Source organism: Adiantum capillus-veneris, chromosome 23, assembly GCF_014529385.1.
Source record: "Adiantum capillus-veneris isolate H3 chromosome 23, ASM1452938v2, whole genome shotgun sequence".
Lineage (NCBI taxonomy): Eukaryota > Viridiplantae > Streptophyta > Polypodiopsida > Polypodiales > Pteridaceae > Adiantum > Adiantum capillus-veneris.
In genome coordinates, this window is record NC_140953.1 from 95,046,560 (window position 1) to 95,074,226 (window position 27,667).

Sequence of the window (27,667 nt, forward strand, 5' to 3'; positions counted from 1 at the left end):
AAGATTTTGGAAATTTTTAACTCCCCAATTTATTTTTAATAAATGCTTTAGACATGTTTTGGGACCAAATCTGTTGCTAAAAGATGTGATGTTTGGATGGAAATACTTGCTGTCTATCAAAAATTTTATTTATTCTAATGATTTCCTCCACAATGAAGATGTTCCTGTCTGTGTTTGTCACCTATATCCTAAGTTTTCTAAGTCTTTTACTAACTTAGGCCTACATGTTTGTACTTCTAAACTTAGAAATCATATCTGATACACTTGTGAGGAGCCTCTTAAGTAAAGACTTGAATCGTATTCCTCTTTTTCCACTGAATCCTCAGCTTGCCTTCATGGTTCTACTCGAATGCCTGGCCGACTTGGCCTTAAAACTCCAACTGGAGTTTGATGTTCACTCTCTACTTACCTCTACACTTAAAGAAATTTTCTGAAAAAAGATGAGTCTTATGCCGCATGAGTGGCTAAGTATTGAGACTACCTAGCTGACTCCCAGGTTTAAGACTTCCATCTCTGATATTAAGGATATTTGGTTCATTGTAGGCCTAGATAAAGCGTTTAACACGGCTTCCTTTGTTTGTAAAAAACTCGCTTTTGATTGTGCCTTTTTCAGACTCAATGGTGTTGATTTTTTTAAACTTGATACCTCTCCTCTTAGAACTTCTACACTTCTAAATGATGAATTATCAGAACTTGGTTATTGTCCTAACTCTTTGAAAATACCAGTACTCTTCCCAACTTATAAAAATCATAAACATAAATTTAGATGGATCTCTGATGCATCTAATAGCCTGTTTTCCTGTATTACAAATGACATCACCTTTTGCTTAAACTTTAAAAATTGAAGCAATTTGCGTCATCAAGCGTAATGATCTAAGACGATTTGGGAATTTAGACTACTGCCCTCTTTGGATAGTAAAGAATGTAGCAGAGGTTTCTATTAACCTCCCAGAAAACATTTACTATCTTTACGACAAACATAACACAATGTTATGAGAATATTCCTCTAACAGGTTCTATTGGTGTTTTTAATACCTTATCTAATCTTATAGAGATAGCATTCTCCCACAGAGCGACACTTGGATATATATTTGTCACGTGCACATCTAACCCTATGTGTATGTGGACAAGCTACTTCATGACATGGGTTCAATTCAGTTAGCTTAGGAAGTGATCTGGCACTTTTGTGAGTCTGTTCGCAGACCGTGCATGTCCAGACACTTAGAATAGATGCATATCCTCTGGTTGCACACAACATGATCATCAGATTACAGTCAGAAGCCATCAGGAGCATTTTTATACTGCATAGACCTATTTTTCCTATTTTTGACATTTTTCACTTATTATTTTAAGTGACTTTTGCCGGGAACTAGGTAGGGCAATTTTATCAAGCAAGTATATAAAGAAACCTAGCGCTAGCACTTCTAGGCAGAAGAGGCAGCAGGAGCACTTGCTCAACAGGAAACTTCTCAGCAGGACCCAGCAAGGCCTAGCGTTTTGCAACATCTGCAGCAAGGCTAGCGTTTTCCATCAAGAACCCATATCAGCGAGCATTTTTGCATTTGCATCAGCCTAGCGACAGCAAATGACAAATCAGCACTAGCGTTAGTGGTTTGCACCGGCAGATTCACAACGTGTTTGCAACAGGACCCATTTTCAGCCCTAGCGTTTTTGGTTTGCAGATCAACCTCACCGTTTTTGCAGATCTTCGCGACGGAATCAGCCCTAGACTCAGCGTTTTCAGTTTTCAGCAGTCAGTACCCGCAGTAGAACCTCCGAACCTCGCAAATCTCACCTTCCCGCAGCAGATCCTCACCGCACGGTCAGATCCCGTGAAGTTTACAGTTTTAGCCCGAAAAGGCAGATTTCAGCATCTGCGTTTTCAGCGCGTCGCCATTGACATCGTCACCGGCATAGAGTCAGAATTCAGCAGATAAAGATTTGCAGATTTCAGCCCGTCGCGTCGTCGTCCTCATCGTCATCAACATTGTCGGCAAGTCCAAGCATTGTAGAGATTTGTGCAATCATAAGTAGACCGCTCTCGCCATAGAGAGTGGGGCCTTCGGAGAAGGGTTTGACAACATTCTGGTGTCGTATTCTTCTCTCTCTATCTCTCAGTCTCAGCACCTTCATTGACAGTGTTCATCCACTTTGTTTGTGTCCATTGCACTCTCTCACTAAAGGAATGGAAGGTTCTCCCTTCCGTAAGTAAAAGGAACCCTTGAGCACAGTTCGGAGCACTCATCTTGAGCAAAGTTCAACATTCACTTCCGCTACACCTTACAACATCTATCTCAACAAAAAAGAATACAAGTCGGGTTAAAAAAATCTGAAATGTCTACATCTGTTGTCTTTAGAGAAGATGATCCATATAGATATATCTTTTGGCTCCTTAATAATTGTCGTCTCCAAATAGGGATTACTTGCTACAAACAAATTTTAAGGATTCCAATGGGATTTTCTTGCTTTCTTGTTATGTGTAATCTTTATCTTTGTCACTTCGAATACCAATAGCTCTTAAAAATGATAAGTGACCCTGCCAGGGCTCCGTTACTCACACTTTTTTCATACGTTTAGGTTTATGGATGACCTGTGTAGCCTTAACAATCCCATGTTCGAAGAAACGCTAAGAAATATATATCCTCTCTGTCTTAATATTGAACCTACTTTCTCTGATAGAATAATGAGGCTTGATAAATGGGTCGTCTCTAGGACTCACTTGAAACTTCTTGAATATCGAGATTACTCTTAACACCCCCCATTCTTGTGTAGTTTTCATACTCGTTTCTTCTGGAAAAGAGATAATCTCAAGCTCATATCTTCTGAATTTACAAAAAGAAAAAGCAAGGGACCCTTTAAAAATTCTTTACACACCTGTTTAGGAATGCTATTTCTAATAATGTATGCCTCTTCAGTCAGTTTTTCAGCTTATAAAGAAATTAACACTCTTATTACCAAGTTTATCTATAATGGATTTCTTAGAAAAGACCTAGTTGCATGTATCTGCAATTCCTAAAAACTTCGTAATTGGCCCGGCCTTAAGTTTGACCTGCAGAATAATCTCATTAAACCAGAATGAGATACCCTTGATAAATTAATTTCTCACTTCTTGAAGGAAACCCTTTTTCCTTCTTAAAAATAGAATTACAATTTTTTTTTTCTCTCTTTTTGAGGTAGTAGGCCCATATTTTATGGTGCCTGGGAATGGATGGGCACACACACGTACATACACACACATTGACTCACTGTAATGCATAAATTATCTTTCAAAAAGAAGATACAAATTGCACAGAATGTTCAGAAGGCATCTGTAAACCTTTACATCTCGATTAACCCATCCATTATGTGATCACAAAGACAACTATCACATAAAAGCACATATGGGGACGTTCTGTTAGCGGTAAGATACGATTAGCTAGTATTACACTGAACTCTCGGGTCCTGGGGGAGAAGTCAAAATATCCTTGTAAGTATAAACCAAAATGGAGACTTATATAGATTTTATGATGAGGTATAAACTGCGCTAATAAAAAAAGCCGCTCTGAAAATTCACGCTTCATCGACTGCTCCACGCAATAATACTGCGGGCCTAACCCCATGGCTTCCTTGACCATCGCCAGACTTATATTTTTTTTGAAATGATGTCGACCCCAGAGTGTCACTCTAGTAAGCTTATCTTGTTTGCGCTACTGAAGTTCCTAGTTGAGGAAATAGATGGCACGCATATCTGTTTACAAATGCTTTCTTGATAGACTCACTTGGCTGTTTGCAGATGAGGTATGGCGATAGCTAACACCATATTTTGACAAATATCCATTGATGAGGGAGAATGACACTGATAAAAAAAGCTAGTGGATGAAACTATAACTATGTTTACCACCGTCTCAAAATCAGCTCTGTTATACACTAATGCTGCTCCTGTTCATTTAACTACATTAAGTACCTCTACCTATGACTGCAGTTTAGAATATACACTGCTATTTTCTTTTCTCACTTTTGATAAGACTCTTTACCAGAATATTTGAGTGGCTCTCCAAGATAAACTACATTGCTAAAAACTAGCCTGGTACCATGCTAAAACCCTTTACCTAAGCTTGATTTTGGTGTCTTTTTATATAGCCTCTCAAAGATATTATGATAGATGTTTTAGCTCTGTTGACTTTATAAACATACGTATAATTTGATAAGTTTACTTCATAACTCTGCAAGAGTAATCATTTTACTTTGTGGAACCTCCACTGGATCCATACGTACTCTTTAGCCTCGAATATTGAGAGCTTGTTTGTAACTTAGCAAACTCTTTCAAAATAGTTGGAGTATAGGGTGTTAACTTTTTGCTTGACTACCCTACTTAAAGTAACCACACCTCTTGGATTACTTCAAACCCCTCCCTTTTTTTCTTGTTTTCTATGGTTTAAAAAGTATATATATATATTTAAAAAAATTTGGTTATATTTAAGCCTTACTTGGTTTATGGCGTTTTTTTGGGTGTAATATGATGGAAAAATTTGGTTATATATATTTATATGTAAACCTTACTTGGTTTATGTTTCTTTTTGGGACGTGATATGATAATCTTCTCGTATTTGACGCCAGTGCTTTGCACTGCGTACATGGCTTGCCTTGTTCCTTCACTCCTAATCCGCTGTTTGCGCACCTTTCACTTGCTTTGGCTTAATCTTGGCGTTGGTGTCATCCACTCTCAAAGGCATGCCGAGTGCAGATCATGGGGGGTCTCAGGCCTGGCTGGAATCTTCTGCGCTGTCATTTAACCTTGTTTAGGACTCTCCTGGGACATACCTATAAATAGGTGAGTAGTCTTACTCACTTGGCATTGTTACAGTATGTGGTTTTTCTGTCAAACTGTGTAAGAATAAAATATAGTGAGCCAAGTTAAACCATATCCAAAAAAGTTTTTTACAAATGATCGCTTTTAGACAGTTTATAAGGATTTTTTTTGAAAGTGAGATAAGCAGAGAGATTTAATAATCTCAAATGACTTCATCATTTACAGCTGTATCTTTTCATATGTCATGGCCGACATATTTTTTCACAAAGCCAGTAACATATTCCTGTTTTATTCCCTGCTAAAAAAAGAATAATATCAATACCAATTCCATCATCTATTACCAGATATTAAAAAGAAGTAGCAGATTTTTATTCTCGGTATGGAAACTGAAAATGCTGAAGAATTATAAAGTATGTTTTCATAGTGTAGGCCAAAGTGCTATACTCTGAATCACAACTAGACCAGCCGAGCAAGTCTAAGCCCAAGAGAAGCATTAAGCCAAAAAAAAAGAACTAAAAAAACCAGAACAGTAATAGCTAGAGATTAGTAAAAGTACAGCTAAAAAGCCAGAGACCAACAAAAGCATAGTCCAAAGATCAACTCTCAAGCTAGAGAGTACCCATTATGCCATAAACCCATTTTAAATATCTATTCCCTAGCTGGAGAGAGCAAGTTTCATATTCTTTGTAACCAACATCATAATATTCCAATAGATCTCTTTTTAAGGAAGTATGCTAGGTATACACATAGTTTGCATAGTATCCAATCAACCACACTATATATTGCTATACAAGCAAATGTATGGTAAAAAGGAGCCAACTTTTGCTAAAAAACCCCAGTTATCCTTGATACATATCATTAAATACCGATATTTCCTCTGAGCACAACCATCCTAGTATATCAAACTAAATGACAGGTCAGAGAGCTTTACAAATCTCTAAGAAATCTGAAAAAGACTCGACCAATCCCGAAACAAAATCAAAAGTAAAAAGTCAAAAAATTAGTTATAAGAAACCATATTTTCTTAACAAGTCCATCTACTATCCAAGTGAGAGGGTAGAGTATAATCCAAAAACCTGTCAACAGCTTCTCGGCCAAGAACCAAGCTAAGTATGGTAAAAAACCACCACCCTTGCTTTCAATGTTTCAAATACAGTTTTAAAACTATCTCCTTCTTTAATTCCGATGTGGTCGTATCCAGATCGAAGGTCAAACTTTGAAAATACTTGTGCACCGCTAAGTTGACTCATCAGCTCATCGATATGCAGAAGGAGATATTTATTTTTAAAGGTTCGTTTATTGAGCCCCCAGTAGTCAATGCACAGTCTATAAGTCCCATTCTTCTTCCTATGGAAAAGAATGTCAGGGCTACCCCAAGGAGATACACTAGGCCTGATTAACCCTTTCTTTAGCAAGTCATCAAGTTGGAGTTTTAGTTCTTTAAGTTCATCTATGTTGAATCTATAAGGGGCTCTAGAGTATAGTTCAGATCCTGGATAAAGTTCTATCCCATGGTCTAATGATCTAGGAGGAGGCATACTGGGCAGGTCATCAGGAAAATCATCCTTGAATTCATCAAGAAGCTTTTTCACATACTCTGGAATTATTTCTTTCCTTCCTTATTTCAGCTCCATCTTTTAACTCATTTGTAAAAGTTATAAATGTCTCACACTCTTATATAAGTCACTCTATCAATTCCATTGCCAAAACTAGATTTAGAATCTCTTTCTGTCCACGAAGAGTGTGACTATCATCATCAAATGATTAAACATAACTTTTCTTTCTTAACAATCAATCAAAGCATGATTTTCAATCATCTAATTGATACCAATGATAACATCATGCATATCAATGTTTATGATATAGAAATCATCTTTATGCTTCCGACTCTTCAAAGAAAAAAACAAATTTTCTACTAATTCTTTCGTGAAACTATTAATACCACTGGTTAAGTCCACAAGTTTTTTAACTTCTCGGTTTAATTTCTCAATCAATTTAGACGATAAGAAGCAATGAATACTATCCAAATCAATTAAGAAATTCAATTTTAAATCTCAACTTTTACGCATAAATTCGATCACAGAAGCTTTCAAAGGACGTATCAAAGACATAAAACATCACAGAGAAGGGGTAGATGACTTACTTTTATCGTACGCATCGCAAATAGTCTCCAATTGAGTCATCTTGGTAGGTATTGTCTTATCGGTAACTCTGGTGGTCTTGTACTCTATATTGAAAGCATATTCCGAATCTTCGAGTTCTTTAATCCACGCTTCTAAATCTTTGCATGTCTTTCTTATGCCATCAGCTTCATTGAGCTTAGCCTTCTTGAAGAATTATTTGATCGTCACTTCTTCCGCATCGGAGTCCTCATCATCGTCATCGGTTCTTTTTCACTTCTTCTCATTTGATCATTTACGTCCACTTTTATCTTCTTCTTTTGTCAATCATTTCTCACATTCTTTCATCGATGTCACAGAATCGAAAGCGCTCTGATACCACTTGTGACGCGGCATGGGAGAGCGAAATACATAGATAATGAATAAAGAATATACAGAGTATGCAGAGTAAATATATGAAATAAAGAGTCTATATGGATACAAGGTAATCATTACAAGAAGAATATAGCTCGTTTCATAACCTCCCGACCATCCCCGAGCTATCTCAATCTCAATCACACTCTCACTTTTAATCACAATCGCAATCTCAATCACACTCTCACTCTCAATCTCAATCACAATCACACTTTCAATCTTAATCTCTTGATGGCAACAACGATCATAATCGAAATCGCAACACGATCACAATCCCAATATCATGACACCTTGCACAGATCATGTTTCACACATTGGTTTCTACGCCGTCTACAAAATAGCCAAAAGAACATACTCGTGCAACCAAATCAACATGATAATCAAATTCAAAACATCATTTTGTACCATCATAAAAGAGTAAAATCACTTCTTGATTGGATCAAACAAAAGAGATATTACGTGTGTATATCTGTTTGTAAGCTAACGTGTTGCTGCTTGTAGGTTATCCTGCTGCTGCTGACAGTTTGTTTTTATCATAACTTGATTAAAGGATGCAAACTGTCCCACCCAAGTCACAGAAGTGGTCACTAGTGTAGAAGCGATCTATCCGAGATAGATTCACTCCTCCCACTCTGCGGTCCAAACGAGAGAAGGCCAGCTTGTTTGGGGGCCTCAAAGCTAGAATGCTGCCACACATCTGAAACCCGCAGTCATACATAACCTCTCCGAAGCTGCCAACTCAACTCCATGCAATGTAGTGTGGCTACCTCCAATCCTGTCAGAGGGGTCCTCCAACATGTTGAAGTCACCCCCAATGCACCATTGCTCTGCCTTGGGCAAAGACTCTGTCACAAATTAGTGATGTGGCAGCCTGCAAAGGAGCAGCAGTTATGCACTCACACACCCTTTCTCTGGCCAGCTCCCGGAAATGGCAGAAATTCAGCGCCAAGGCTGACGTGGCATGCTGTACGGCAGTACCTGTGATTCACGGAAGCTGTATGGAGTGACACGTGGCTGATAACGTATGGAAAGCAAAGCTTTTGGCCAGGGCAGCTTGCGGCAGTTTTGCTTTATTTTCTGGCTACGCAATTGGCAAGATAGAGAGAGAGAGAGATTTTCAAATTCAAGCCCTTGCTTTATTTTAGCTCAAGAGAGCTTGTGAGAGAAAATTGAAAGTGCTTTATTGGACAGCTTTTAATTTTCAGCTTTTGGGGCTCTGCTTTTGGCATCCCTTGTAAATCTTTAAATTAGTAGTTTGGGCTCTCACTTCTCAGAGCATCTGGACGCAGAGTTTGAGAGTGAGTCCCGGCTACTCGCTTGTACTACGAGTTACAGATTAATACAAAAAGAAATACCGAAAGGGGCGCCAGTCTTTGGGGCCAATATCTCTAGGCACGGAACTCCGTCGGGCCAATGTCGAATCAATTGTGAACTGTGAACTGTTTTGAAGTGTCTTCTTGTGGTGTCGCGGTAGATTCTCGACTTGGAGTGTCCAAGTCTGTTACAGTGGTATCAGAGCGCGGCCGATTTCTCTTCTACGGGGAAATCTGATCCTTTTTACGCGAAACTTATGCCTTCAGACAGAGATCAATCGACTCCCTCTGCATCCGGAGATGCGGAAGGAGAGCACGAAGAAGATTCACGCGAGGAGTATGGCCCGCCTCGACCTACTCCGGCGGAGCTTGAAGAGATGGAGCGTCGACGACTGATCGACGACGCAGGAAAGATGATGTTAAATTTTGCGAAGGACCCGAAATTTGCAAAATTTATGACTTAGACCTCCTTTGACCAGGTGTATGCACAGTGGCAGCAGACCACTAAACCACCCCCCAAACCGGTACTCAAGAAACCTCCTACCCCAAGGATGTTTACTAAGCAAGAATTAGAAGAGGTGGTTGATGCACGGATTTCTCAGCTTTTTGACGCGCAGAACAAAGCAGAAACGCACGACAAAAAGCAGAAGAAAGGAACTGACTTCCCGGGTTATTTGGGTTGTCAGTCTACTTTTGCCTCGGCCAAAAAGCAGAAGAAGCATGTGCGGTTTGAAGGATTACCTAGTTCTTCTTCTTCTTCTTCTTCTTTGAGTTCTTCTAGCTCTTCCGATTTGAGCGAAGAAGACAGAGAAGACAAAAAGCGAAGTAAAAAGCAAAAGGGCAAGAAAAAGGCAAAGAAGTCTAAATCTTGCCCAGTTTGAGATAGTTCTACAGAGGTCTCGTCTTTTGATAGTTCGGACGCCGACGACCGCAGATTCTATTCAAAGAAGAAGAATTTTTACAAAGCCAACCAGTCCGACTTTCTGGAAGATAAAAGCAAGAAAGTCCGAAAGTTCAAAGGTGCATAGTTAGTTAAATTTAACACTTTCTCTGGTTGCTTCGAAGGCTTATAGAGCTGTCAACAAAATCAGCATCAAGAATAGATTTCTGATTCCTAGAATCGATGATATACTTGACCGACTTCAGGGATCCTCGTGCTTTAGCAGGATCGACTTGAAAAGTGGATATCATCAGATCCGAATCGTGTCGGGAGATGTCTACAAGACAGCCTTTCGGACGACTTTTCGGTTCTTTGAGTTTTTGGTGATGCCTTTTGGCTTAACCAATGCTCCTGCGACATTTAACCGGACGATGGACATGATTTTTCGAGTGTACAGACTATTTGTTGGCACTTTCTTTGACTATATCATTGTTTTCTCCAAGGGTGAGGCAGAACATAGAGAACATCTGCTTCAGGTCTTTCAGGCATTACGAGATCACAAGTTGGTGATTAATGGGAAGAAAAGTGAATTTTTCCTACCAGAGACACTCTTTGGGACACATTGTGTCAGTAGCAGAAGTACAGATGGACTCGGCCAAGATAGAGACTATTCGTGATTGGCTCGATTTGAAGAATGTCCATGAAGTTAGAAGCTTCTTGGGCTTGTGTTCGTACTACAGGCGGTTCATTAGAAAGTTTGGAGAGGTTGCTTCCCCTTTGCATATCTTGACACTGAAAAGGAGTGCCTTTCTCGTGGGGACCCACAAAGGTGATTGCTTGTCAGACTTTGAAAGAGAAATTGACTATCGGACCAGTTTTAACTTTGCCGGACTTGCTGAAGTCATTTGAAGTATATTGTGATGCTTGTGGTCGTAGACTGGGTGCGGTCTTAATGCAAGAAGGCCATGTCATTGCTTACGAGAGCCGATTGTTCTCAAGGCCGGAATTAATAGCACAGATTTATGAGAAAGAGCTTTTGGTGGTTATCCATGCTCTTACTCAGTGGCGGCACTACCTACTCGGAGCGGATTTTACTGTCTTTACAGACCATCAGAGTTTACGCCACTTCTTGTCACAGAAGCAGCTATCGGAAAAGCAGATGCGGTGGACAAACATCTTGTCACAATTTCACTTCCAGATTGTCCATGTGCAAGGACATAAGAATTTGGTGGCAGATGCTTTGTCTCGGAAGCCGTAGGTTCTGGCTATTTCTGCGATACATTATAGGAGTTTCAAGGATAGGGTCGATCAGTATGCCACATATACAGATTTTGCAGACATTTTTACACGGATACGAGATGGGAAGACAGTAGTGGGATATTCCATTGGGGATGGCTACTTAATGAGGAAAACCATGTTGAGCCATTGAGGGAAAAGGTTATGACCGAATGCCACTGTCCACCTTTTACGGGTCACTGCGGCATTGCTACCACCTTGAAAGGGGTAGAGAGATACTTCTTTTGGCCGACACTCAAGAAGGATGTGGACGAGTTTGTGCGTAGGTGCTTGGTATGCTAGAAGGTCAAGTTTGACAGGCATAAAGCACAGGGATTGTTACCACCTTTGCCCATACCCACCCGCTTCTGGGAAAGTATTGCAATGGATTTCATTTTTGATCTCCCGAGAACACAGAGTGGTCACGATGGTATCTGGACTGTTATTGACAGGTTTAGCAAGCAAGCTCATTTCATTCCAGTGATAAAATAGTCAAGCCGGATCACTTAGCGAGACTGTTTGTGGCCTAGATCTTTAGATTACATGGCATGTCCGAGACGATTGTCTTCGACAGGGACCCCAGATTTATGATTTTGTTTTGGAAGGCAATTTGGGAGAACATAGGCACGCGGTTGTAGTTCTCGTCATCTTTCCACTTGCAGACTGATGGGCAATCCGAGATTGCCAATTCAGTGGTTCTAGATTTATTGAAGTCTACATCTCAGATCAAAAGACTCAATGGGAACAGTATTTACCTTTGGTGGAATTTGCCTACAATAACACGGTACACTCTTCGACGGGGAAGGTGCCATTTGAGATTATTGAAGGTGTTATGAAGGTTCCACCCTTCCTAAGCACGAAAGATAAGATTTTTGAAGCCGATGAGTACATGCGCGACTTGGACACGGCTTTTGCCAAGGTACGCGAGGCTTTGCATAAATCTCTAGGAAGACAGAAAAAGACAGCAGATCGCCATCGTCGTGATTTGAAATTGAAGGAGAACGATTGGGTGCTGTTACGTTTTGAGAAGGCATGCCTGAGAAAGAAAAAGGGAAAGGAGAGGCTTTTTCCCAAGCTTAGTATGCGATAATATGGACCTTTCCAGATCTTCGAAAAGATAAACGATGTCTCCTTTCGACTGAAGCTGCCCGAAACTTGGAGGATTCACAATGCTTTTCATGTGAGTCTGCTGAGGCCTTTTAGAGGCGATGTGCCCGAAGATGGGGCTCTTGATCAGCAATCCGAAGTGGAAGAAAACGAGGAGATTCTTGTTCTAGAACAGATAGTGGCACATAAAGACAGAAAGATTAAGGGTGAAGTGATAAAGCGGTTTTTGGTTAAATTCAAGAACTATCCTGCATTGGATGCGAAGTGGATGGAGGAGGAGGACTTAGCAGATACTCCTCAGATTGTGAAACTTTACCTTGAAGCTTTTGGTTTAGCATAGTCTATTCCAAGTGGAACCCCGAATTCAGCTTGGTCGGAAATCTGGTACAGTGGGTATGCACAAGAGGGGAGTTACTCCGCTCCTTTGTCAACAGATGCCACGAATTTTGAATCCTAGAGTCACTGATGTCTTTTTGAGCTTCAGGGATACTGAGAGCTGATAGTATTCTGTTGTAATGACTTTATGAAATGGAATTCTGGAAAATATGACACTGATTTGTTCTTGACTTTTTTAAGTGCAGGAACGGATAGACGAAATGACTGTAGCATTTTGGTCTGAATGATCTTGATAGACATGGTTGCAATAGGGATTAGTCAATCGGGCATCTATGAGGTCCTGAGCGTATCTAGATGCGATGCATTGCCGATAAATCATGGTCTAAGATCCGAATGAGTGCTGAATGTGATTTGTCCTGTGATGTCATGTGATGTGACTGTCGATTGGTACATGTGCTAGATGTGTGTTCCTAGTGCGTCGGTACTAACAGTCAGTGTCTGCTAAGACAGTTTATGGCTTTTGTCTGTTTTGCAGGCGTAATCGAGGGCGATTACAATGCTTTCAAGAGGGGGGTATGTCACAAATCAGTGAAGTGGCAGCCTGCAGGGGAGTAGCAGATACACACTCACACACCCTTTCTGTGGCCAGCTCCCGGAAATGGCGGAAATTCAGCGCTAGGACTGACGTGGCAATGTGGCATGCTGTACAGCAGTCCCCGCGATTCACGGAAGCTGTACGGAGTGACTAGAGTGTGTCGCAAACGAGCACCACATGCCAATAAAGAAGAACATACTGAACAGACTTTTAGCACTTCAATAACAAGCGAACTGAAAGAGAGAGAGCACACGCAACATGAAGTGGCATAATTCCACCCCAAAGAGTATTGGCCCCAAACCTTGCACGTGGCTGACAGCGTACGGAAAGCAAAGCTTTTGGCGAGGGCAGCTTGCGGCAGTTTTGCTTTATTTTCTGGCTACGCAATTGGCAAGATAGAGAGAGAGAGCTTTTCAAATTTGAGCCCTTGCTTTATTTTAGCTCAAGAGAGCTTGTGAAAGAAAATTGAAAGTGCTTTATTGGATAGCTTTTAATTTTCAGCTTTTGGGACTCTGCTTCTGGCATCACTTGTAAATCTTTAAATTAGTAGTTTGGGCTCTCGCTTCTTAGAGCATTTGGACGCAGAATCTGAGAGTGAGTCCTAGCTACTCGCTTGTACTTTTGCAGATTAATACAAAAAGAAATACCGAAAGGGGCGCCAGTCTTTGGGGCCAATATCTCTAGGCACGGAACTCCGCCAGGCCAGTGTCGAATCAATTGTGAACTGTGAACTGTTTTGAAGTGTCTTCTTGTGGTGTCGCGGTAGATTCTCGACTTGGGGTGTCCAAGTGTGTTACAGACTCTACAATATGAGACCAAAACTGTGCATGTGCACTCGCCACATTGGGCACATAGATGTTCAGGAAGCCCATGAGGCAACCCTGAATCTGCATAGTAATCCACGTGGAGTCTCTCTGTGGCGGAGCAGAATCCTCCATCTATGTTTGCTGCTGCGAAGGCAAGCGAAGGGGAGTTGAGGGCATCGATGAGAACGAAGCGAGTCAGTGTCTCCGTGAACCAACACAGAAAGAAAACCCGAGGTGGGGGTGGGGGGAATGTGGACAGGCTGTGGGCAGCACGAGGAAGGGGGGATGAGGGGCGGGCGAGCGGCATAGGTCAGCGCACGACGGGCGGCCAGCTCAGGGCAACCTGAGGAGGGGGGGCAGGGGTGTGGCGGGGCTGGTAGGGCAGGGCAGCATGAGGGGGAGCTGGGGGTGAGTAGAGCGACGACGACGGCGAAGGCGAGCAGGAGCAACGAGCGTAAAACTCAGAATAGGCAAATTTTGTTGAGGATTTTTTGAGAGGATGTCGTGAAGTTCATTAAGCAACTGAAGTACTTGCTGACTGAAAGCTCTGATACCATTGTAACCGTAGAGGGCACCATGTGCCAACTAAAAGAACAAAACTGAAAGAGACTTCAACACTTAACACAACTTGAGAGAGAGAGAGAGAGAGAGAGAGAGAGAGAAAGAGAGAGAGAGAGAGAGAGAGAGAGAGAGAGAGAGAGAGAGAGAGAGAGAGAGAGAAATGAAATGAAATGTTATATTAACGTCTTCAAAAGGCCAAAATGACCTATGAGACCAAAAAGTTACATCAAATTACAAAGTTACAAAGAACTAACACTAAGACGCTAAGGAGAAAGGAAATTGGGGGGGGGGGGGGGGGGGGGGGGGGGGGGTTGGTTTGGTGGGTTCATATGAAATTTCTCATCGGTCGTTGTCGGATCTCATCGACCTCCTCCGTGGTCAGTACTCTGGTTGGGCGTCCTGCATGTCGAGCTAGAGTGATTTGTATCTTCTGTTGCAGCCTTCGCCGGTAGTGGGAGACCCCCCGAGGTCGTGGACGTCTGGATCTGCCAAGTTCCATGGCTCGATCAAGCAGTGTACCTCTAGTATGAGTAGGCTCTGAGATTTGTTGTAATGACAACTCCGTTGGCTCTCCTCTGGCTGGTGGAAAGAAATCTATGATTCGTCTCTGAGATTGTCTTTCCTCTGATGTTCTCAGCAAGCTCTCCCTAAGTTTGCGCATCTCTAGCAGGAACAATCCGAGACACCTCTGATCCTTGTATCTCATGACTCTAGAAAAAGGTCCGAACCCTTCTCTGAACAGGCAGTGGAAGCGGCCGCGTATCTCATAGTATGCCGGGCAGTGACATGTGTAGTGCAGCTCTGTCTCTGGCTCTAAGTTGCATAGGTGACATATCCTAGCTCCTGCCGGCACCCCTCGAAATCGGCCAATCTCGATTTGGAGTTGATGTGAGGATGTGCGTATCTGTTCAATGGCGCATCTTATCCCATGAGATAAGTGTGTATCCATGTATGTAGGCCTAGTCACAAAGCTGTCCTCCGTGAGTTGGAGAAGATGCTCTCTGTAGAAGGCCATCTTCGTGCCCAACTCGTGTGTCGGCTGTATCCATGTGCTCCTGGTATTTAGCTGAATTAGATCCTAACGTATGAGTCAGGTGATCTTTGTCCGTGTGAGAGACAGGGAGGGTGCATCCAGGGAGTATTGAAGCGGAGGTAATCTATCCATCTTGAGACCATGCGACTGAAACCATGTTGTCATTTGTCCATACCAACATGCTGTATCGCCTTGTAGAGCTAGTTGTCGAGATGACTCCAAGGCAAGCCGAGCGTATCTGTCCCTGGGGAGATCCCATAGACCGTGCATAAAAGAAACTGATCTCGTCAATGCCTCCACCACGAGGGGGGGGACGGCTAGCTCGGCTCGGATAATCTCATGTGCCCGAATCATCCGAGCGATCATAGAGACCAGAGGCCTCTCCATATATCTCCATCCATCTGTGTTGCCAGATCTCCCATGGTGGTCTACTGAGGGTCCCCATACCTGAACTCCATAGATCGTAGCTGGAGTCACTAGAGTGTCAAAAAGCCAAAGCTTTGTTCGCGGTTCCTGAAACTGAACCTGCGAACACATCCTCTCCAGTCCTCCCAAAGCTGCGTATGCTCTCGTCAGTCTAGTCTCTGATGCTCTCCTTAGTGAAAACACCGGTCCACCAAAGACTACCCCAAGATAAGTATATGCATCTGTGTACTCCACAGTCTCCTGGCCATACATAAATGTGGGTGCCGACCTCTTGACCCACTGTGGTGTGGTTTTGAACACCATAACCTTGGTTTTCCCCAGATTGACAGACAATCCACTGTCACGAGCAACTGTATGCAGAACATCCAAGTGACGCTGCATCCCCTCTGGTGAGTCAGAAATGAGCACAATATCATCAGCATATGGCAACAACGGAATCCATGTCCCTGCTAGTTGAGCCCCCGTGTCCCCCTGACGCTCTACATAGTCCAAAAACTCATCCACATACATCCCAAAAAGAGTCGGGGATAGGGGGCATCCCTGCTTTACTCCAATATTGGAGACGACCATGTCCGACATTCCCTCAGCGGTGCGTACCCGCCCCATCACTGTCCTGTATAGAGCCAGAATCCCCCAAATCAGCTCTGTAGGCACACCCATGTCCTGTAATCTGCGTATGAGTCTGGCTCTCGGCACTGTGTCGAAAGCTTTGCGGAAATCCACAAAGCTACAATAGATCCGCTTGCCATGGTGTCTACCCTCCTCAATAATAGCTCCGAGTGTCAGAATGTGGTCAAGAGTGGAGAAAACTCTCCTGAAACGTGCTTGCCGTGGTGCTCTTATGCCCTCTCGCTCTGCCCATCTACTCAGCTCTTGTTCAAGAATGGATGCATACAGCCTAGCTAATGTGTGACCAACCATGAGGGTGCGATAATCATGGGATCTCCTGACTTGAAAATAGACACAATCGTGGACATACTCCAAGTCTCATGGAAGCCTTCATACATGGCTCGATTAAACATCATAGCCAGGAGCTCTGCGAGCATATCCCTGGCATGGATGAAGTGCTCTGCTACCAGACCATCATGATCATGTGCTCTCCTTGTCTTCATCCTGTCAATAGCTTTCCTTACCCTCTCGGCAGTAAAGAAAGAACATGTCTCCGGGGGGTCCGGTAGAGGTGGTTGTCCTGATGCAGTGTAGAGAGATGTGGCATATTCCCCCCATGTCTTAGTGGAGGTGACCGCTGGTGGTGGCGAATGTTCGTGGAATAGCCTCCATGCTTCGCCTGAGTCCCGACTTATAAATAACTGATACAGATCTTGCTCTAGCTAAGATAATCCGGGACTGTCTATGTGTGGTAATACCCATGAGCACTTCCCTCTGTAACTTGATCCTCTCTACACTCCTCATCATACCAACTGTTCTGAGGCATTTTTCTAGATCGTCTCCGTGTAGGCTGGTTGTGGGGGTATGCTTCTGATGCTGCATCATGGAGCGTCTCTGTCAGTATCTGAGTGAGTTCATCTAGTGGCCGTCCTGGCTCCTGGGTGCATAGCTTCCTGTATATCTCATCCATATACATAGAGTCGGTCTCCCTCATGAAGGTATACCGGATGTGTGTAGGGGCCTCTCCTAATGGAGCTGTGCTAAACTGAAAGGTCAGGGTGAAGGACAAGATAGCATGATCAACTGCTACTCCAACTGGCCTAGTTGCCACCATGAAATCTTGAAAGAATGGAATGAGACGTGGCTGGGCCAAAACATAATCCACTATGCTGGCACCATGTCGGTGTGGAAAGCAAGTAAAACCTCCAACTGTCGAAAATCTTTGTAGGCCATTCAAAATGGCCAATCTATGTGCGGTTCCCATATCTATCAAGTATTTGCCATATTCCGTGTATTCCTCATCTTGTGATAATCTGGATAGACCCATCTTTGTATCGTCCAGCTCCCTAAGCATTTCCTCGGAAGTATCATAAAATATTGTCTGGTGGTGGGCAGTCCTAGCATTGAAATCCCTTAGTATGATAATGTCACCATCCTTAGAAAACTCCCATATGTCATTATCCAAAATAGCAAAGGGGGATTGTCCCCTAGGTGATGCATATACTGACGTACTAGGAGGAAAGTAACAGATAGCAATGTAGAGGTATCTGCCCGTCTCTGCCCTGAGCCTCACCCACATGTACCTAGCATGCTCATCCTTGCGCGCTATATATATCAATGGCTGCAACTCCTCCCTAAATAGAACTGCCACTCCCCTTGAGCCTCGTCCTCGATGCTCCGATTTGGTCTCTTCTCTGCAGGTTGTCTCCCATCTATATCTGCTCACCTGTCGCATGGAATGTCGAGGGGCTTGATGCGTCTCAGAGTAGAAGATGATGTCTCCCCTTGTGAAGCTATCCTCAAAGGCCCCTACATCAAGACGAAGTGAACCGTTACAATTCCAGGTTGCCATCTTTAGTGTGGTCCCATAGGTCTCGCACCGTCAGGCGGGACGTCGCTCCAATATCACCACCTTTCCATCTTTGTAAAAAGCAATCTTCCCCTTTTCCCTTGCTGCTCTAATTTCCGGCATTACTTCTTGCATATGAGCAATCTGCGAGAGGGTGAGGACATCTCCAAGAAAGATGCCAGTCTTCTTTAGAGTCGGTCTCTTCTTTAGGAAATCCTTCTTCGCTTCCATGGAGGGGAAGCGGAGAATGAGTGCCCTATCCTTCGAGGTTTCTCCGTTGCTCCCGCTTTTCTTTGTGCCCACTCTCCAGGCCCTCGTATGCGTCTGCTCGTTGACCCCCACCAGAGTCATGAGTTCTTTCACCTCTTCCTCCACATTATCTTGGTCTCTGAGGTCACATACCCTTACGTGTAAGGCCTGCACACGTCTCCTTTGCTCCTTTTCTAGTGTCAAGTTGATGATGGTTGGTATGGGGGTGAGGGTTATTTCCTTGCCTTTCCCTTTATTGACAATCTCGATCCATTTTTCGGCCTTTTTTGCTTTTTGTTGGGTCTTTGTGATGACATCTACCCACGAGGTCGTCATTTCTTTTTGCTCCCCACCTTCTTTGATGGCCCGCACTTGTTCCTTAATCGTGTTAAGCTCTTCAATTAGTGAGGGTTGAAGCTCTCCCTCTTCCAGGACATTCTGCGATCGCACCTCTGCAAGCTCTTTCTTGAGTAGTGTGATTTCCTCATCTTGAGCCTTCACGCGATCCTCGAGTGTATGTATCGTGCTTTCCTGTGCCGCCACGCGTGCGTCGAGTATGTTGATAGTACCTAGGAGGTGGCGGTTGATCATGCTGATGGACTCGCTCAGTTCTTCTTTGCATTTTTGGATGGCATCCTCCAGCGGGTCATCTTTGCCATTCTGCTTCCTCATGGTCGGAAGGCCGCCACAAGAGAGGGAGAGGGATTTTTTTTTTTCCTCTCTCTACGCTCGCAAACCTTCTCTCTCTACGCTTCTCACCTCTCTCTCTCTCTCTCTCTCTCTCTCTCTCTCTCTCTCTCTCTCTCTCTTTCTCTCTCTCTCTCTCTCTCTCTCTCTCTCTCTATGCTTGAAAAATCAATTATCTCTCTACGCACCATTTTTTCCTCTTTCTCTCTCTCTCTCTACGCTTTTCTGCTTCTCTCTCTATGCTTGTTTCTTTACCTCCATTCTCTCTACGCTCGGACAGCAAGGGGGGGCGAGGGGAGAGCGCGTGAGCAGCGGGGGGGGGGGGGGAGAGGCAAGAGCAGGGGTGCAGGGCGGGAGTGGCAGCAGGGGGCAGCAGCGCGGAGCCGGTGCAACAGACAGAGGGAGCAGGGGGTGGCAGGGGGTGTAAGGCTGCAGCACGCAGCAGAGCAGCAGGGCAGCGCGAGCAGGTGGAACTGTGGCGGGGGAGCGAGCGTGCAGCAGAGCAGCAGCAAGCAGCGGGCGAGCGGAGCGCAGGGGCAGTGGGTGCAGAGCAGGGGGCAGAGAGAGAGAGAGAGAGTCCACACGGTAGACACAGAGTGGTGGAGTACCACTCTTAGTTACACTGGCCCCAAAACTCTAGCGCCCCTTTCGGTATTTCTTTCATATTGATCTTCGAAGTACAATTCGGGAGGAGCACTCTCTCCAATCTGCAACTGCAAGGCTGAGAGGAGCCTCCCCCATGGCTCTTCTTTAAAGGCCACTAGCCGAAAAACAGCAAACACAAAAAGCTAGCATAGCTTCAAAAGCACCTTGATCTCCTGAGTCATGACAGAAACTCAGTACGTTGAACTTTGTTTTGATGTATGCTCATGTGTGTGTGCGTGTGGTGTGTGTTGTGTTGGGGAGCATATGTTAGTACCTAGTTCTACACCCACTATTGGGCACTGACGACGTTAGTGGGGATGTCGTGGTATTTAGTCAATACTATGCATGATGGAGCTGATGGTTATATTGTCTTGTGGGTGACTACCATGGGTCTATACCTTGCACTTTCCTTTCAGGGTGAATCTGGGCTTATCCTGGATTCATCTAGGTATATAGCTTCAAAAGCACCTGCCCAAGTCAGCGCCCAAAAGCAACTGTTTAGCTTGCGGCAGAACTGCCACATCATCACCTGAAAACATGCTGCAGATTGCGGGATTCTGTTTAGGGGGCCACGTCACCACTGGCGACGTTCTCTTCCTCCGGTTAAGACTGCCATGTCATCACTTTTGTGACAGATGAGCACATCAGTAACATTGTACCACAACTTGAGAACATGAGATGCTGAAGGGCTTGGTTTAGGTATAAGGGTGAGTAAAAGATTCATAGCCGCACAAAGGTATATGTGAAAAAGCGTGGGCATTTCTATGCTTTGTCAAGCTACATTTTAAACATGACACGTGCTTGTAATAGGTACCTATATAGCATCTATGGTACCGGTGATGTACTGACACACAGTGATTGCTAATTGTTGGTTTTTCTGATGTTATTGTTTCCTGCAGCTTTAACCTGCATTACTTGTGAGACATTCAATTTTGCAAGAGGAGCAGCCCCTGTTGTCGCCAATGTGGGTAATCAGGGATTGACCTGTATTTCGCACAAGGCAACAGAGATGCACAGGAATATGCTTAAAGGAGTAAGAAGCATTCAGTCCTCTCAATTGTCAGCATTTTCATCCTCTGTCAATTCAAATATCAGAAATGGCTGGCTCACTGTTGGGACTACTCTTCGAGACTGGGAGTCGAAGCTGAAGACACAATCCCTTCGGTCACTAAAGGATGCCGGTCCGAAGGGTCCAAAAGAATTCAGTTGACAGAATCACATAATCACAGCCAATGTAAATTATACAAATGTAACGAATGCTTTTGAAGAAACCCTTCTTTGCAGTAGGTCCTCACACATCTTAGAAGTATGTCAAAATCCATGTATCAAATTTGTCTCCAATGACTTCAAGAAAATTACTTTACTTCGACCGGTTTTGGGATACTGCGTCCTCAAAGCTGATATCTTTAGAAGCACGCGTTACGTGTTTCATTTTGTGTTAGATTTGTGTCTTTGTCAGATTTTAATTGCAGGGATTCTCGTATAGCTGAAAGGGGATTAATGTATTAATACTCCCTAATCAGGTTACCTTCTTCTAAAGATTCCATTTTGACTTTGAGCTTGCCCTTCAACATTTTCAAACTCTCAATATCAGCATTGTTGATTGTTACATGTGTTTACTCTCAACTCGGTTTATGAATGCTTGTGGTAGACAGCACTCTCTGCAAGGCTTGAGCTCGAGTCTTAACCCACAAAAAGACATTTCTACTACCTAATGAAGACCAATTATTTGTAAGGAATGTGTATAGTCTTAATTTGAATTTGGATGCTTAGTAACATAGAAACATTCCCAGGCCCAAGAGCATTTGAAAACGTGGTCAAGGCTTAATGATGATATCAATGATATCCAATACGTTCCAGCCAATTAAGGCTAGGAGCGCGTCCCTGACAAAAAGGGCGGAGCGACTAGTGCACACCAAAAGAGGCACTTTCTAGAGATAGAAATGTTCTTGGATTCAAGCTTGACTCTTGCAAGCCTTGGAACATTATGGTAGATTCTCGAGCATGACATGTGAGCTATGTTGGCAAGTTTTGTTTCATTTTTGAGGATCTATGTAGGGAATAGAACCATCCTTGAAACTTTAGCTTTCAAAAAATGTTGTCAAGGCTTGAACACGATAGTGCCTATTTGTTGGTGTTTTTAGAGCTTAAAAAAAATAAAATCATAAAAGGCCAGCATGTAATTGCCCTTGTTCATAAAAATACATGAATTATAGAAAAAATTGAGATGCTTTCTCCATGAAAGAAAAGATAGTCTTGGATTGGCTAACAATGTCTTCTAATGCTAGATGCCTAGTCTCTATCTCATCTTTATGTTTTTCAAGCTTTTGGCTCTTATGAGGCTCTGCAACACTCATTTTGTGCATGCCAAACTTTTTAATATCTTTTGATATTATTTCCTCCCTTGATTATAATTATCGTACACTCATACTTTAGATCATTCTTGGACTTTCGTTTTACGTGTGTGCTAATGCATAGATCCCATTTGAATTGATCATAAACAAAGGCATCACTTATTCTACTAAAGTAGGTAGATGCTTGTAACTTATCAAATAGATCTTCTATCTTGGGAACAAGAAATCTATTCTTTATGGTTATTCAATTAAGCGCCCGATAGTCCACACACATTCTATAAGTACCATCTTTGTTTTGGACTAGTAGAATTGGTGAACAAAATGGAGATGAATTAGGTTTGACCATCTCTTTTTCCACAAGCTTGTTTACTTGCCTCATAATATCCTCTTGTTGAGCCGATACTAAGGTTTATTAGGAGATGAACTACCAAGTAGACGTTTTATAAAATGATTATCTTGTCCTCTTTTGGGAGGTAGCTTCATAGAATGTCATCCGTAAACACAGCTTGAAACTCATTTAGGAAAGTAGAGAATTCTAACTCCTTTTTAGTTTCATTTTTTATTTCATTAGGAACATATACATCTTTCTTAGACTCCTTGGCAAAAACCATGTAACAAGAAAGAGAACCTTTCATTATTTTGTCTAAAGTTTGAGTCTCTACAAGTGGTATAGTGTTGCCTGCACTATTTACATATTGATGGGGTTCTTCAAATATGTGTGCATATGCAAGCTAGGATGCAGGTCATTTCAAAAGCTCACAGTGGGAGTTCTAGAGGACACTTTTCCACTGATATTACTTACAAGAAGAACTTACAAGCCGATCTATGTTAACAAACATTGATGGTTGATGTACGAGCTTTGTGCAAAACTTGTGATATTTGTCAGGGGATGGGAAGGCCAACAACATGTAGATATGACTCCTTTGACACCAATTAAACCATCAGGAGTAGTCATGAAATGTGGACTAGATTTTATGGGGCCATTCAAGAAAGTGACATTCAAAAAGAATAAGTATATTGTGATGGCTACCTGTTATGTCAGCAAGTGGGTAGAGGCTAGGCATTACCAAACAACTCTGCAAAGTCTACAACATGGTTTTTGTACGAACACATGATCTACAAATTTGGCTGTCTGAAAGAGATTGTGTCAGATCAAGGAGCCCATTTCATTAATGAAACCATTCAAGTACTGACTAAACTCTTCTCCATCAAGCACATGAAATCAACTCTATATTATTCTCAATGAAATGGACAAGCTGAAAGCAGCAACAAGACCATCAAAACCATACCGACAAAGATCATTGAGAAGGAGCCTCATAGTTGGGATGGGAAGCTGTAGATTGTGCTATGGGTGCTCATAAGGTCACCACTAGAATGACACCTTTCAAAATGGTTTATGGCACAGAGGCTCTGGTCCCTATGGAAATTTCCATTCCCAGTCTCAAACTGACAATTTATCATAGTATGGACTTTAATGCAAACTTGAAAGCAAAGATTGCATGAGTTACTGAAATTGGATGAGATTAGGTAAAGAGCTATGCTTGAGAAACTGGTGGTTCAATAGAGAAGAAAGCACTGGCATGATAGCAATATGAAAGTTAGGGAGTTCAAGAAGGGGGACTTATTGTTGCTATATCAGTCCAAGTTAGGCGGGAAGAAACCTAATCTGAAAGTAGCATGGTCAGCACCTTATGAGATGGATTGGATTTTTTCAAATGGCATAGTTAGATTGAAAGATCTATCAGGGATACTATTGCCAGGGGTCTACAATGGAGCTAAGATCAAATTGTACTATGCCAGATCAGATGAAGCTCCAACAACACCAGTTTCGGGGGTCAGTTCAAAATCCAAAGAGAAACCTTTTATTTTTTTTTTAAAATTTAGTTCTTTTCTAGCACCACATCTAAAATTTTGGAAATATGAAAAATTCAAAGAAAGCAGGAAAGGGAATGTAGACAATGGGAATCACCCCTAGATGGGAAGTCAAACAACCGTTTGAGCTGGTTTACTGAGCCAAATTCTTGCGGTAACTGCACTGTGGATATTCAATCAAAGGCCCATTCCGGAAGATATAAATAGGGCAGATTACTCATTTGATGGGGTTTTTAATGATTGTGGCTATTGTTGTCTAGTGTCAATCTTGGATCTCATTATGCTCTTGTACCCTTTTGTACAAGAGCATTTGATGGGCAGATTACTCATTTGATGGGGTTTTTAATGATTGTGGCTATTGTTGTCTAGTGTCAATCTTGGATCTTATTATGCTCTTGTACCCTTTTGGTTATTGAGTTCAGAGCAATATTTTGGCTCATGTTGTTGTACTCAACTCTAGTTTTACTTATTTGAATACACAATCTAGTTCCAATTCTAGTCTTTTCATCATTTCCATTTTAGTTATCATTGTATCTATCTGATCTGTTGTGTGAAATCTGCCTATCTGAACTGGTGTAGCTAACTCTTCTAACTCAACTTGGAATAGTTGTCAGAAAAGACCAGCTCATTCCACAACTAAATTTCCATCTTTGGTTGATGAAATTATGAATGTGGATTGAATATTTCCGCTTATGATATAGACACTGAACGGTCATTGTGAGGAGGAAGTAATCCCTTGAACAAAATTATCAGAGTCACGTCATGCATCATGGCTCACCGATGAAGGTTACAAACAGAATATCTCCTTTTATGGTGCAATTATAATTGATATTGGGAACGCATTGCTCCAAGAAAAATGTATGGATTATACAAGGGAAAATTATATTGGCAATGGTCCAAGATGAACGGAAATGCACCATCAGGACAGTTTCATACTCCTAGCCCATCCCAAAGTAGCCATGTAATCAATGATGCAATACAAAGCACGGGCCTCCCAAGGATTCTTGAATATAGGGGGACAATGTGGATAGTAACCAAACATCGCAAGAGTACATTTACATGAAAGTGTTTTGAATGGACATAAATCACAACATGTTCATCCACCAAACGAGCTCAACATTTTGCTACAAGCCAGGCTTATGCAATATTTTTCTTGAGTTATTATAAAATCTCTATGTGTACAAGGTTGAGGAAGAAATTTCAACATTTTAGTTACTATGAATAATGTGTTTGTCAAGGCTCATTTTTTATAAAGATTTTACGAATTTGATTTAGCTTTGATAAGTGTGGCTAGAGGTTCATTCACTTTTTCAACTAGTATGGGTCCTCTCAAGCTTGCACTTTTGGGTTTTCCAACTATATTCGGCACTGATGTTCAAGGGTCTCCTTTTCTTTGTTGTCTTCTCTTTGTAGTTTTCTCAAATTTTCCTTGGTTTATTTTAGCTCGTATGCTAAGGAAGTTTGTTCTTGTTTTATCCTAGCTTTCATGCATGCTTTCTTAGCCTTCCAAGTGTTGCATTGACTTTTTCATTCAAGAATAAGAACATCTACTCTAGGTTCCTCAATTATTGATTCTTTCATTGCTTTTTGAGCTTGCACTCTTGTGACAACCTGTATAGGTATCATCGTTTCATTTCCAGAACCACTACTTGACGGGATTGCCTCTAATATGTTCAAAGTTGTTTTCACCAATTTATTTGGGTTTTTTGGGCAATCACTATCAAATGAGTGATGCCACAATCTGGACAATATACATTCACTCTAATGATCTCTGTATGAGGACAATCTTTCATAAGGTGGTCACCACCACACTTGTACCATGGTCCTAATGGTTGTCAAGGCACTCCTAGAGCCGCTCTCTATTGATAGGAAGGCCTTTGTCTTGCTACACCACCATTGGCTATGAACAATAATGTCTCTCATCTAAGTTGTATCTGCCTTCTCCTGCAACATGATCTGCTGGTGGTGGTCCAACATTGTCCATCATGCTCCAAGGTTTTGGTGCTTTCGGCTCTTTGGGTGGATAGTATGCTAAACTAGCCATATATCCACTTGGCTCTTCATAATATGCGGGCACATGCACTAAGTCTTGTTCCTCCGGTTCTTCTATAGTGGGTGCATACCTAATGCCTACTGGTCTTGCTCCTGGGAGAGGTGGTTGTTGCCCCAAAACTGGTTGTGGCCGTTCAACCCCTACTGGTGTCCTAAAAAATTTCTTGCTGTATACCTAGGCATTGGTGGTAGTTGAGGAGGTGCTACTTGGGCTTGTGGGGCATACTGTCACTCTCACATATCCCTTGTTGTAGTAAAACTCTTTCATCACATGATTTGTCCATTTTTGTTTGATGGCACACCACTTAGGTTGCTTATCCTGTGGCTTAGCAAATGGGCTTATCCTTTTGAGCACTTCTTTGATAAGTTTCTCTTGACTTATAACTGCTTTGCTCTTTTGTGCTGATTTTGTGGACTTAGATCTACTATGCTGTGATGATGAATCATCAACTAAGTATTTTTAGTCACCTTTCTTGTAGACATCACAATTGTCTATTAGGTATAGAGCTTCTTTGATCAACTTGTTTAGAGTTGAGCTCTAAAAATCCTTTTGAAGGTCTGCATTCCTCAGTCCTTGGATGAATATCAACATGAGTCTGGAATGCATTGGTAACTCTCCCACAGGGCAAAATTTCACGTATCTCTTCAACCTTAAAGTTGCTTTCGGAATAGATTCCCCTTCTTTTTGCTTGAACTTATGGATTTGTGAGACTCTATTGTGAGCTATCCCTCTTTGAGAGAATTCCTCTATAAAATCGTCAAATACTTTCTCTATAAATTCAAAAGCTCCACGTTCAATGGAGTCAAACCAGATAGCGGCATCTTCCTCTAAAGTTAGTCTAAATCCTCAGAATTGTGTGGGAAAGTCTAGGACTTCCTTAGCTCTAATGATGTGCACAATTTATGCCACGTGATCCCTTGGATCTTTGTTTTTGGAATGTTTCTTGTTAACCCATTTTTGGACTTGAGATGGTTTGATCCTATGGTGATCCATAAATCTAAGCATAGGATCTTCCATTCCTCCTCTATGAGCTCTTTTTGGCCTAGGATATGGTAGTGTTCCTCACCTAGGGGTGATTGGTCTAGCAAGTGGTTGTTCCTCTGCTCAGACCCTTTCTTCTCGTTCTCGTTCTCAATATGGTGCTTCAGTCCTGGTCAGATTTGACGTTCTTGTTCTACTCTCATCTTAATATTGCTGATGGAGTGTGGTTTTGATGATGCTTCTAGCCCTGACATAACCTGATATCCACCCCCTTTTGTATTCAAGTCAGCAATGCTTGAAATGATAGTGGTGAGGTTTGTGAGTTCTACGGGTTGGGCAATGGCTATCTATTAGATTGCGATGTGGTGTTGTTATCATCTGAGAAGGGATTTGCAGATTTTCCAAGGGTTTCTATGGGCTTTTTCTTCTCTTCAAAAGCCTGTGCCAATAGTTCTAGCGTTATCACTCTCCCTACATCTTCTGGGTGAATTGGCTCATACTCTTGTCCCTACTTATCGACAAAAATGATTGGTTTCCAGTTGCAAAATCATATAAGAACAAGTACATGACCTTGTACTTGCTTAATTCATTCACCTGTGCCTCCATGCGACGGTAGTAAGAGATGACTTTCTCCTCCTTGTGCTTGTAAATTCCAATATTTTTGTGAGTTGTAGCCACTCTCACCACTCTCTTGTCATGAATGTAGAAGGCTC

At 42.4% G+C, this 27,667-nt stretch overlaps 1 protein-coding gene across 1 annotated transcript in view; it reads left to right on the forward strand.

Annotated features, from left to right (window-relative positions):
* Positions 1-21,075, forward strand: part of LOC147428200 (Putative membrane lipoprotein) — a 29,191-nt gene extending 8,116 nt beyond the window's left edge. Inside the window, exon 2 of the mRNA XM_086497440.1 lies at positions 20,594-21,075. Within this exon, the coding sequence (XP_086353566.1) occupies positions 20,594-20,904 (311 nt within the window). The 3' untranslated portion in view covers positions 20,905-21,075. The remainder of the gene's footprint in view (positions 1-20,593) is intronic.
* The last annotated feature ends 6,592 nt before the right edge of the window (positions 21,076-27,667 follow it).